At 46.6% G+C, this 13,367-nt stretch overlaps 1 protein-coding gene across 2 annotated transcripts in view; it reads right to left on the reverse strand.

Moving 5' to 3' along the window:
- Tmcc2 (transmembrane and coiled-coil domain family 2) overlaps positions 1-8,658 on the reverse strand; it is a 41,744-nt gene extending 33,086 nt beyond the window's left edge. Inside the window, exon 1 of one of the 2 annotated variants that reach the window (XM_042682072.1) lies at positions 8,044-8,658. In XM_042682072.1, the coding sequence (XP_042538006.1) occupies positions 8,044-8,250 (207 nt within the window). In that variant the 5' untranslated portion in view covers positions 8,251-8,658. Of the gene's footprint in view, positions 1-6,925; positions 7,357-8,043 lie in introns of those variants that run through there. The other variant, XM_042682073.1, reaches the window with a different exon arrangement.
- Between the last annotated feature and the right edge of the window lie 4,709 nt (positions 8,659-13,367).

The raw sequence follows: 13,367 nt of genomic DNA on the forward strand, positions 1-13,367 counted from the left end.
GAACTAAAGGACAGTGTCCAGGCCCTGAGTTCAAGCCCCAGTACCATTACAAAAGAGAGAAACAAAACAAAGAATTAAAAAAGAGAAACAGAGATTTTTTTTTTTTCTTTTTGTCGGTTGTGGGGTTTGAACTCTGGGCCTGGGCTCTGTCCCTCAACTCTTCAGTTCAAGGCTAGAGCTCTACCACTTGAGCCACAGTGCCACTTCCAGTTTTCTGGTGGCTTATTGGAGATAAGAGTCTCATGGACTTTTCCTGCCCAGGCTGGCTTTGAACTGTGATCCTCAGATCTCAGCCTCCTGAATAGCTAGGATTACAGGCCTGAGCCACCGGCGCCTGCTAGAAACAAAGATTTTGGGGTCATTTTTTCTTATTCTTGACATAAAAAATAAAAATAAAATAATGAATCTCAACTCAGGGGCAAATGATTTTCTATCCCAGTTGTATTTTAATTCCTTGATCTTTTCTTTCTTAGCATAGACTGCCGAGAGCCAATGTAAATTGAAAAGGTCACTTCATCCACCAGCAGAGGTTTTCATTAAAGCTGCCACCATGGTATGTCCTGTCTGCCTCTCCCTGTTTCTACCTGCCTCCCCGCCTCTCCCATCCATTAAAGCCTTTTCAGTGTGCTGGTTTTGCTCTGTCCTGAACTTATGAATGTTCATTACCTATAACCACGTACTGCCTTGGGACAAACATCACCTAACTCTGCAGCATCGATGGACAGAAAACATAGGAGATTGGAGAGCAACAGCTAAGTTACCTACATTTTTTGTCCCAAAGATTACATAGCAGAGACTTCAAGGCAAGCATGACAAATACTATTTAAATATTTGTTCCAAGCCTACAAAACCATCTTTAAAGATCATCTGCTCCTTAGAAAACTACCTTTTCCAAAGACTTAATCCTTATCCCAAACCTAAAACACCCAGCAGAGTGGTTTAATTGGCTTTTGGGTATTTTTGTAGAGCAGGTTTTTCTTCCGTCTAACCCAGAGCCCTCCTGCTGCAGTTGAACCCTTGTCTTCATTTCCTAAGAACTTAGTAAAGGCCAAGATTTGAGCTGGCTTGGAAGGAGATGAACACAGACTACAGAGCCAGAATGTGTTTACTGTCTTCACAAATGGTTCAGGGCGAGCTGAGCTGGGGGTTCACGCCCTTACAGCCAGTTCTGTTTTCTGTAGTGGACTCAGCTAACTTGGCTGGAATAAAGAAGCCTTCGGTCATTTGGTTTGAATAGTCAAAGGTTTTTTGTTTTTTTCCTAATACAATCACAAAACATACCTGCTCTCCCCCTAATAGCTTTGTTCTCTTCGTAACATAGAGACTCCAGTGTTTGGAACACAAAAGTGGAGCCCATCCAGCCCTGGCCTCATTCCAAAAATGCTATGGGGATTTCCAAGGGAGATGCTTGTTTCTTAAGAGGAGAGATGACACCAGAGCTGAGTCCTGAGCTGGTTCTAACATCATTCCTGAGAACTGCACTGAGCTCCCCAGCCCCTCCATACTTTCTTTCAGCCTCAGCCCCAAATTGAACCCTCAGGTCCAATTAGACGTTTCAATGCCTTGTGGAGGAAGACATTCTTGTTAATGGATTGGCAGCTAAGACATAATTAGATACACAAAAAGCAGCACATTCTGTAAACACTGAGCTCAACTAGGGCAGCTGGGAATGAATCTAGAACCCAATGTGTGGCAAGAGAACAGAGAGCTCCGTTTGCCACATGCTTTCCAGTAGGTCACCAGCTCCTTGAGCCCACATACAGGGCTACTGAGAATACTGCTCCAGGCTGGAGAGGTCCCAGTGGTGATTCGGGGAGATCTGAGGCCTCAGGACTCCCTGCCCATCTCACCAAAGGTGCATGTCAAACAAAACTGTAACTGGGTGCCGGTGGCTGAGACCTCTAATCCTAGCTACTCAGAAGGCTGAGATCTGAGGATCTGTTTGAAACCAGTCGGGGTAGAAAAGTCCATGGGATTCTATCTCCAGTCAACCAGCAAAAAGCCAGAAGTGGAGCTGTAGCTCAAATGGCAGAACACTGGCCTTGAGCTAAAAAGCTATAGGACAGAGTTGGAAGTATGGCTCACATAGTAAAGCACCAGCCAGTGAATGAAAGTGTCATATACCAAGTTCGAGTCCCGATCTTGGACGGAAAGGAAAGGAAAATAGCTAAGGGACAGTGGCTATGAACTCGTTCAAGCGTTAGTACCCATCCCCAAAAAACAAAACTGCATCCTCAGCATTTCTCTTAACTCTGTTGTTTCTGACATTTACCAGGCAAAGGGAGACTTGACACTGAGCTTCTTACCTGCCCCAGTTAGAAAGATTGTCTCCACTTATAATTAATGTTCTGCTCTTTCCTTAAGTATCATGCTCTGAATCCGCTTCTCCCAGAATACCTTAACTATGTTTCTAATTCTATCAGATGATGCCTGCAGCACTCTTAAACTTAGGTAGTTTTCTTCCCAGTGTTTCATCCTGTTTCACCCAGGAATTCACCTGGAGGCAAAGGCAGTAACTATTGGTAAAGAACTGATTTCCTGGTTTTCAGGTATATCTTAATCTCTCCTCTCCAGAGATTCAGCTCCCACCTGACTGCAATGATCTTCAAGCCTAAACATCACTTCATGGAGGCCTCTGATGTAGCAAGATCCGAAATAGCCACATCCATGCCTTTATCCCACTCACATTCCCATGGAGTGGACCGTCTTCTTCATTTAAAAATACGGGAAGCCAGGTTCTGGTGGCTCACCCGTAATCCTAGTTACTCAGGAAGCTGAGCTCCAAGGACTGCAGATCAAAGCCAGCCCAGGTAGGAAACTCCATGAGACTCTCATCCCCAGTTAACCACCAGAAAACTGAAAGTGGTGCTCTACCTCAAAGTGGTAGAGAGCAAGTCTTGAGCAAAAAAACCTCAGAGACAGCACCCCTAGCACCCAGGCCCTGAGTTCAAGCCCCATGACCAGAAGAAAAGAAAAAAAAAAAAGCATAAAATTATCGGAAACTGGGGTTGGAACTCAAAGTCTTAAATTTTCCTGGGCATTCTACACTTGAGCCTTGCCACTAGACCTTTTTTGGTCGACGTGGGGCTTGAACTCAGGGCCTGGGCACTGTCTCTGAGCAATTTTGCTCAAGTCTAGTGCTCTACCACTTTGAACCACGGCGCCACTGCTGTGAGACTCTTATCTCCAATTAACTACCAGAAAACCGAAAGTGGTGCTGTGGCTCAAAGTGGTAAAGTGCTAGCCTTGAGCAGAAAAGCTCAGGGACAGTGCCCAGGCCCCAAGTTCAAACCCCATGACCAGCAAAACAAACAAATAAATGTAAAATAAAGAGTTGGGAAGTTAGTGGCTCTGAGCATCAGTACTAAGAAAAAAAAAGTAAGTACAAAACCCACAGAAAAAATAAACACAGGCTTTTTAGGGTTATCAATGTTTTGCTTTCTTGGGTAGTGATGAGGTTTCTATTTTTGCGTTTGTTATTTAAACTGCATGTGTATCTGAGTTTTCAGGAACTTCTATATGCACGTCCTATTTCACTATTTAAACAGTGCCTTCCTGTGGAAGGTCTCTAATATCTGCTGGCTTCCCGAGCCCTCTCTCAGTGAGCTCTCTAAGGAGTGCTGAGGAACACAGGCTTTTGGAGTGGGGCTGAGGTACTTGCAGCTTCCAGTAAAGAGGACCACCAAGGATTCAGCTGTAACTCTCCTCTCACCTCTTGGCTTCTAAGTGCTTTATCTGGTCTTCAGGTCTTCATTCAGCAGGCTGGAAGACCAGTACCCAGTGTGAGCAGAAGTACAAGGCTGGAACCCAAACAGTCTTGAGTCAAAAGCACTTAGAAGCAAGATGGAAACAATGTGGAATGGAGCTGCCCCTTTTTCTTCAGAGTAAATACTAACAGCACTCAAAAAATCTCCAGAGAGGCTATTCAAGGAGTTTTTATGAAAGAGAACTTGGAGGGGGGGTGACCAGCAACCCCCAGACCCTCCCTTGCAGAAATGCTGTTCCTCCAGCTGTACATGGATGGGGAGAGGTGGGAAATTATCTCCTTTACTTTAGGCTTCTACCATGTGATGTTTTTCTTTTTAATTTACTTTTTTAGGAGGTGCCCAAAATGGTGCTTGAACTCGAGATCTGGGTGCTGACCCTTAGCTTTTTTGCTCGAGGATGGAGCTCTACCATTGGAACTCCACTTCCAGCTTTTTGGTGGTTAGAGATAAAAGTCTCATAGACTTCCCAGGGCTGGCTCTGAATCACAATCTTCAGATCTCAGCCTCCTGAGTAGCTAGGATTACAGATGTGAGCCACCAACGCCCAGCTCACTTGCTGTTTTTGTTGTTGTTTGGGGTTTTTGTTTTGTATTTGCCAGTCCTGGAGCTTGATTTCAGGGCCTGGGCATTGTCTTTGAGCCTCTCTGTGCTCAAGGCTAGCATTCTACCACTTCAGCCACAGTGCCACTTCCTGCTTTTTCTGTTTATGTGGTACTGAGGAATCGAACCCAGGATGTCATGCATGCTAGGCAAGCACTCTACCACTAAGCCACATTCTCTGCCACATGCCTTATTTTTAACAGGACCTCTTTCTGTAGAGTTCCCCATGGTTCCTCCCTACTCCCTTCTCCCTGGAGCTGAGTCTCCTTTCTGGAAGATTCCACTGTACTTTTTTTGGCCAGCCTGTCATTCCAGTATCCCACCCCAGTAAGGAGGGAATCTGGTTGCAGCAAAGGACTCTACAGTGAACACAAATGAATCCAGACAGGAACTCAAGTGGTCAGACAGCAAGTGGCTGAATAAGTGACTGACTTGTGGGGCTCCTGTGCAGCACTGTCTGCTGAGATCTCCCAGGAGGACACACTAGTGTGTGGACTAGCAGAAAAGATCCCCAAAGTATTTGCATACACCTCCTCTCTGTGGGGCAGACAGTGAAAATTGCTACTTAACTATTGTTCTTCATTTTCAGTGGCCCTTATCATTCCATCATCCAGATCCCAGGCTACCAAAGAAGAAATGTGCAGGACTAGCATTGCAACTCAGTGGTAAAGGGCTTCCTTAACATGCTCCAGGCCCTGGATGCAATCCTCAGACACATGCTTGTGCACACACGCACACACACACACACAGACAAATCTACACACAGTAGATGTCCTAGTGCTGAAGGACCAAATGGAGATCACAGGAGTCCTGTAGTCCTATGACAACTACTGGCTGTAATGAGTTAAGCATCATACAGCTCTTTTGAGCAAAGACTAAAATTTTTTCCTACCATAGAGGTGCTTTACACAGAGCCTCGTATGTTTTTTGGCCCTTTTTCTAAATGACTTCCTCTACTGGGCTTAATCCATCACAATGCTCAGAGCCATTACAGGAGACTAGAAGTGGGGCTGAGGTACCAAAAACTTCCTATCTGCAATGTTCAGACAGAAAACAAAAGCAAACCAGAAGTGTTCATCAGCCTCAACTATGCACAGGTATTAAAAATGAAACTTGGGGTATTAAAAATGAAACTTGTCAAACAGCAGGACAATGGATGAGCCAAAGCAACATTGATACTCACTTGAACTATGTTGGATATGAACATTACAACTAGGAGGGAGGGGAAAAGGGAGGAGTAAGTGGGAGATGATGAGGGATGGAGTAACAGTGAGTAGAAACAAATGCACTCATTGCCTTACTTATGTAACTGTAATCCCCCCTGCTCATCACCTTTTCAAAAAAAAAATTAAACTTGTCCCTTTTGGGTACCACCATCAAATCTAGAACAAGTCAGCTCCTCCCCAAGTTCCAGAGCCAATGAGAGGATTCTTCCACCACTAGAAAACTGTGTCAGCCTCGGAAAACAACTTTTCCAACACTGGAAAACAAGTTTGGACACACTCCAATATTCCTTGTTCCTTTGCTCAAAAGAGTTGAGTGATTTGTGTGAGACCCCAAGGCCTCTCTGGTTGGAAGTCTGTGCCCTGTAATAAACATGTTGTGATGAAGCCGACAGAGACAAACAAGAAAAAGCTGTGTGTCTCCCTGTGCTCCCATCAGCAAACAGCAGCTGTTTTCCCCTTCTTGCCACTAGCCTAGCTCCACCTCTGTGGTGGTTATTTTTTCAGGGGTAGGTGTGGGAAGGTGGAGTACAGAACAGTTCTTCTCTCATACCTGATCTCAATTCTGATTCAGGGAAGTTCAGCAGTTAATATCAAGTGTAGAGTTGTCCCTGACCAGAATGGAGGTGTCACCAAAAAAAGAGAGAAAGATGACATAGAAAGACAGAAACATGAGCTTAAGGCAGCTTTATCTACAGGAACAGACACTGCAAACCCCACACCACAACCATCCCACTTTCCCTCTGGAAGGCATCTGGGGGAAATGAATGAAGCTGCTAGTCTCCACTTGGGCCAGAACTGGTAAGTGGGGCAGTTTCCAAGGCTGCCTCTCAAGGGCTCAGGGTAAGGATCCCATCTGATCCAAAAATGAGAGTTTACTGGCCAGATTCCTCTGGAACTGCCTAAAATGAGGCTGAAGTCTGTAACTGAGTATTTTCCTTTTCCTCTCTCCCAACAAATTAGATGAGACCCCTTTTCTTCCACTATCTCACTTAAAACAGGAAACCCCTCCTGACCACAAGGGGTAGAGTTGGAGGATGACATTTGGGATGGACGCTAGGGACTTCTTGAGCAATAAAATCTTAAGATTTGTGCACAGAACCTCTCCAACAAAGCCCATCCTAAGACATAAGGCTGGCCACAAATCTCCAAAAAGGGCAGTGGCAGACCCAGAGATCAGATGTGAATAATTATAATTACCACAAATCTTTAAAAGTGCATACAACACAATGAGTCATGTTGTTCCCTTCTCCTCCCTCTCCCCCCACCCCCCACCCCCCCAACCACAGGAATACCTGACAGTGAACAGACCCAGGTAAAAGCGCACACACTCACCTGCTCTCTGACTTCGGGACTGGGAGCCCCACAGGCCAAATGAAGAATGTCATTGGCTTACTCTGCTGAGCTCCTTAGTGCCGGCTGCCATAGGATACCGCTTTATTTAACCTACCAGGAGTCCTTTCCACTCCCCTAACCCAGACCCTGCACCCTCTCCGGAGAAAATCCTCCTGAGGTATCAATCTCCAAGGTGCCTAAGTTCCTTCTTTGTGCTGACATCTCGATCAGTTCCATCATGAGCTGGCTGGAGAATGTCTAAGCCGGCAGTCCTGGTGACAGTTCCAGTAAAGGGGCATTATCTACCCGGGCGGCTGTTTTAACCGACTTAGAGCTACACTGAACACAGCTCGCCGATTATCTCTAGGACATCAGGCTGGAAAATCAACAGCTCCATGTGAACAGAGGCTGTCTGCATTCTGGTGCTCGCTGCCGGCTCAGCGTGTGTGCAACTTGAACCGAGGCCCCAACCAGCCCTGGCACTGCTCGGCCACCTGTCAGTTCTCCACCCTGGGGGTTGGTTCAATGGGCGGACTGGGATCTCCAAGCACTAGCTTAACCTCTGGCTCCACCTAACGGCAAGAAATCCACACACACACCCCTTTCACAGATGGACAAACTGAGCTTCCTCCAGAAAGATAGCCAAAATTCACAATGAGAGGAGATTAACTAGTTAAAAAAAAAAAAAAGGAAACTAAATGGTCGCCTGTATGGTCTTTTCCGGGTGATAATTTTGTTCCTTCTGCCATCTGACATACAGACAGTAGAATGTCAACTTTCTTTTTTTTTAGTTAACATCTTGGATTCCTCCATTCCCTTTGTCTTGGGAATAACACACTTCGCACATGTTATTCGAACTATCTCAGATGGGTAAGTCACTAGAACGTCTGCGATTAACGGGGTACAAACAAAGAGGCCCGAAGCGGAGCTGACAGTCACAGACCGCACCTGACTTCCCTTCTCTGGTTCTAGCCACACATCCACCGACTCCTACCTCGGCCTGGCTACCTGTCCTCCCCCTCCCCCATCACCCCCCCCCCACTGTCAAAACACTTGCGCGTGGGGGGAGGGTGGGCTGGGCTTGCGCGCGGGGGGGCGGGGGGGAGGTCTTCGCTCACCTTTAAATCGGGAGGTTTGCTTCGGGGACCCGGGTTGGGTGGCGCCGCAGGGGCGGCCTCTGAAGTTGGGCCGCCCGCGGAGTTGGCGCCCGAGGCCTCCCCGGGCCGGGGGTCGGCCCCCGGCAGGTGTCCGCCCGCCTCGTCCGGCCCCGCTCCATCCTCCTCGCCCCGCGGCGGCTGCAGCTCGTCCGATTTGCACCTTTGCATGGTGTATGTGGGTCGGCAAGGGGAATCTGTCCTTCTAGCGCGCTGTCTTGGGGGGAGATCGCACCCCTCCTTCCACTGAGAAATGAGGCCTGGGGTCTTCGACTCTTAACAAGGAGCGGGGCGGGGACAGACCACGATTTCTTGAATCAAAAATAATCACAATTGTTTTTCTTAAAGGCGGACGAGGGGGGGGCGAGAAGGGGGTGCCTCGGAATCATTCATTCCGACCTGGGGAGCGAAGGCAGGTTACCATCGAGGCTGGGCAGCAGGAGTCCTTGGGCAGTCACTGGAGGGGGGGTCCCCCAAACTTTCTGCTTCAGGGCACGGGCCGGGCGGAGGGGAGTAGGGCGGCACGGCGCATCCCTCCCGCCGGCCAGGCTGCAGGGCGAGGCGGGGCACGGGGCAGCCGGCCGGGCAGGTCCCGGTCGGCCACCCTCGGCGCCGGCTGTGGCCCCCCCCCGCCCCCGGCCCTGCCGCTGACCCCCGACCCCCATGGGCCGCCCCCTCCCCCCGGCCCGCGCGCCCCGCTCCCCGCCCGCCGCGCCGCGCCGCCTGCCGCAAAGCCGCGGCCGGAGCCCGCCGAGAGCGCGCAGCCTACCCCGCCCAGCGGCCTCCGCCCGCGAGCGGGAGGGGGCGGGGCGTGCAGAGTGACAGCGCCAGCCCGCCAATCGGAAGGCCGGCGGGCCGAGGTGGGGGCGTCGCGCGGCTACGCTGGTTAGGGTTGGTTGCACTGTGCGAGCCCCTGGGAGGAGGGCGGGGAGGGATGCGGTGCGGCGTGTTGGCCTTGCGGAGGGCGGGTTGTGGGTTAGGTACGCGGGCGGAGGGTTCCTGGGGGCTCAGCATTGGAGGGACCCTGTCAAGGGAAGAGTCTCGCCCATCTCGCTGTGTTGGCGGTGTGTGTGTGTAATAAGGGTGTTTTGTCATCCTGCCCCGCACACATTGCACGCGGGGTTGTATCCATCCCTCCCAATTCGGGAGACACGAGCCCTTCGAGGATACCTCGTGTGAGTCACCAACCTACGGCTCACTTAAAGCAGGAGGAGGGGCCAGCCCACCACCCCCTCTCTGTTTGCACCTCTCGCGAGTACTTGGTGCTTTGTGCTCAGAAATTGACACTTGCACAGTGAGCGTAGCGACTTGGGTGAGAATCTCCTGTTCTTGTGAAGCAGCTTCGAAATAAGAATGGGTACTTAGGGCAGGAAGAGGATACATACAGAAGCGGGGGGGGGGGGAAGGGGGGAGATATTGTCTCTTTTCCCATCAGTCAAAAGGCTTGGAGCAAATCAACACGGAAGAGTGCAAACGCTGGGGATCCCAAGATAGACAGCATAGGAATAGTAACTACCTGTGTGGCAGATTGCACACCTACTGTGCTAAAAACGGAGGGTGCGTCTCCAGAAAGCAGAGGACCAGCAGGATCAAGCATCGCCCGGGAACCGCATCCAATGTAAATTCTTGGCTGGGGGCAGGATAGACGGAATCAGAAGTAGTGAGCCCACAAGTCCGTGTTTTGACAAGCCCTCCGGGAAATTCGCATGCCAACCAACATCTGAGAACCACTGGCTTACACTGTGACAATGAAGGACTCAGTCTGGGAGTCACAGTGACATCTGAAGGATTTTACAGTTTACCAGTCTCTTTCACACACAAGGGAGGCATTCTAGCCTCCCTGCCATCCCACTGCTCTGTGAACTTCCTCTGTTCCATATCCTTCCCATTCTAACCACTCATTTCAATGTGTATCCTAAAAGAGATTGAGTTGTTAGGGATTTGCTAAAGTCAGCAGCCACTTTCTAAACTAAGCCGCTCCGTTTTTAGAAGACAGAAATTTAGGATGGGCTGAAAAGGAAAACCTCTCTCCTCACCCCCAACACACACACATACACAACACACACACAACACACACACACATATCCACTACACGATCAGCCCAGCCAACATGTAAAAATACAAAGCTATAAGCCTTTGGCATTTTCAATGGTGAGAAAGGGCAGAGTAGATGGTGGGCAAGATTAGACAGAACCAAAGGGGACAGCTTACCCTGGTACAAAATGTAAGGGAGATGAACACACTGCCTCTGTCCAAGCTGGCCCAGAAGGCCAAGGCCCCACAAATCCTAGGCAAGGGACAGGCTAAGTGGTATGCTAGCAAATAGCCTATATTCTTGACTTCAAGCTGGAAAAAAGTAGGATTCTATAGAAATCCTAAGGAAATAGAGAACATAATTTTGAATTATGGCTCATTTTGATACTGGATTGAAGTTGATCTTAAATTTGGGGGTTTATTTTGTTTTGTTGAGACATGCTCTTGCTTTTAGCCCAGCCTGGTTTCAAACTCCATCTTTCTGCCTCAGTATCCCAGGTACTGGGATTCTGCATGTGTGATATCACATCCTGCTTCAATTTGATTTTTGTATTATTTTGTACTTATATACAACATCACAGCCAAGCAAGGCTTAATATAGGCCAGGAAAAAGGTTTTGGTGTTTGTTTTTGATGCTGAGGATTGAAGTCAGGGTAGGCTAAGCATGCACTTTACCACTGAGTTACATCCCCAGCTCTCATTCCCTGTGTCCTAGTTTCCTAGCTATTTGCAATAGGGCTAGAAGCAATACCTACCTTTTAGCATGTTGGGTAGCGTATGTCAAGTTCTTAGACATTTTCTGACACACAATAAGTCCCATCGCTCTGTGTTACAAAAGGGTTACATGCTTCAGTCTAATGGTTCTATCCTTGGAAGCTCAAGCTCAATTTCAAGCAGTGACAGTGTGTTTTGTAGTAATGAATATACTACTGCCAAACAAGTTTGAATGGTGAGTCAGTATAGAGACCTGAGGGACATCAGCCACTGTTTTCCAGCCAATTGCAGATTCTCATTGACCACAAATGATTGAGTACTTCAGATACATAGAACTTGAAAGTACTTGGGCTCCTTGATTTAATTTAAAGGATGGGATCATTCTACTGTGTTGTGATTCTTCAGGGGAAAAACGCAAAAAAAAAACTATGTTTTTATATTTAAGATAAGACAAAACATTTGCAGATTTACAATGCAAGTGGTTCTGTTTAGTATGTAAGCATTTGCCATTCTATTTTGGCACATTTAGTTAATTGTAAGTAAATGAATGGTGTAGTGGGAAGAATGCTGGTCTGGATATTAGAATTTCATGTTAGAATTCAGGTTCTATTACTCTGTGAGTTTTTGTACAGTTGAATATATTCACCTCTTTCATCTTTGTTTTTCTCACCTGTAAATAAGGACTAATCCTATCTGCTCTTGAGTAGTTACTTGAAGATTTAAGTAGCTAAAGCAGATGACACTGAGGGAATGGCTCAAGTAGTAAAGCACTTGCTGAGAAAAACAAAAAACAAAAACAACAAACAAGAGCCAGAGTTCAATCCCCAGTATCACCCTCACCCAAAAAAAAAAAAAAAAAAAATTCCTTGTTTCTTGTTAGAGCTATGGCTTCGTGATAAGAGTACCTGCCTATAAGCATGAGAAGGCCCTGAATTCAAACCCCAGTATATCCAAAAGCAAACAAGACAGCCCAGATGAAGTGAACATAATTAACTTGTCCAAGCCCCCTGAATGACAGATAAAAAAGGCAGATTTAACCCATGGAGCCAAGTACATTCTCCGTGGAAACCTCAGTTAGATGATAAAAGCATTCGGAAGTATCAAAGCTGGTCAACCAGTAAGTACATATCAAGGAGGATGCAGAGCAGTTACAACATCTTGTTCCCTGGCCAACACTCAGATCCTATGGTTTGATAAATGATGGCTTTTTAATTGCAGAGGATAAGGTGCCAAGATTAAAGTGAGTTTTCTTTTTATAACAGCAATTAGGTCTGAATAAAACTTTTTTTTTTTATTTTTTGCCAGTAGTATAAGGCTTGTCAAGTATCAAAGAAAATAATTTCCTACTTTGTACGAATGTTTGTCTTTAAAAATTTTAACTCTAAAGTTGGATTAGCATCTATCTATAACATTAGGGAGCATCATTTTGTTGGTACTGGAGTCTAAACTCAGGTCTCAGGCTTGCTGCCGGGCACTCACCACGTGAGCCACTCCTCCAGCACACACACCCCCTCTTTTTTACACCAGCATTTAAACATCTAACAGTTAAACATCAAACGGATAGGATAAGTAGTCGTCAGAGAGCTACTTAAAGATTTAACATAAGATAAAAGTGCTGCCTGGAGGGACAAGATCTAATTTTGAACACTATATTTGGATAGCAATACCATTACAAATACATCTTTGTTAATATAATTTTCTTCCTTTTCTGCTGCAAAGTCATACTTCCACTCAAGGCTTTTCCTTAAAAGAAACTGAGTTCTGTTGGATTAGAAGGAGTAAACTATGCAAATACTCATCAAAGAGATTGGCTGTCTTATTGGTGATGTCACAATCCCACCACCTAAATAGGAGGTTTTTATTGGCTATTACAAGAGACTGGAAAGACCGGGAAGATTCTGCATCACTCTAGAATTGGAGAAAGCCCTAAGCTAAATTTATCCTGCTTTGTTTGTTTTTCTCTTTAAAATGTACACTGAAATATTTTCCACATTACTCTATTTCACACATTATTCCATGTTATTCCTTGGTCATATTCTGCATATCTAAATAAGTATTTTCAAGAGTTGTTTAACATTCTATCAGCTGAACATTTGTCATGATTTAACCACTGTCCACCTCATTCATAAACGCTAAGAATTGTTTCAGATTTTTTTTTCCACCTTTAGAAATAAAGGTTCAATGACTATATAATATGGAAACAGTATGTATTATTTCCTCTGTGGTGTAGAGTCTCTCGTATATCACTGGCAATATTTCAAAGGCGTAGGCAAACCTCAATTGCCTACTTGTGCTCACTACTGTCACAGTGTGTCCCTAAACTGCACAGGACACCCCAGTTCCTAGTTTACTCCTAGAGCTGGTGAGCCTCCTCCCCAAAATATGGAAAGCTGGAAGTTCTTCTCAGTTCAGGTAGGATTCATATTCCTTATCTGGATACTCGTCAGTAAAGGGAGAAATATCATGATAACCATATAAACAGAGATGATCTGCCTAAACTTAAACCCTGATTGTGCTGTGCTGTGTGAAAGCCTAGACTA

This window comes from Dipodomys spectabilis, unplaced genomic scaffold, assembly GCF_019054845.1.
Source record: "Dipodomys spectabilis isolate Male_0828 unplaced genomic scaffold, ASM1905484v1 ptg000069l, whole genome shotgun sequence".
Classification (NCBI taxonomy): domain Eukaryota; kingdom Metazoa; phylum Chordata; class Mammalia; order Rodentia; family Heteromyidae; genus Dipodomys; species Dipodomys spectabilis.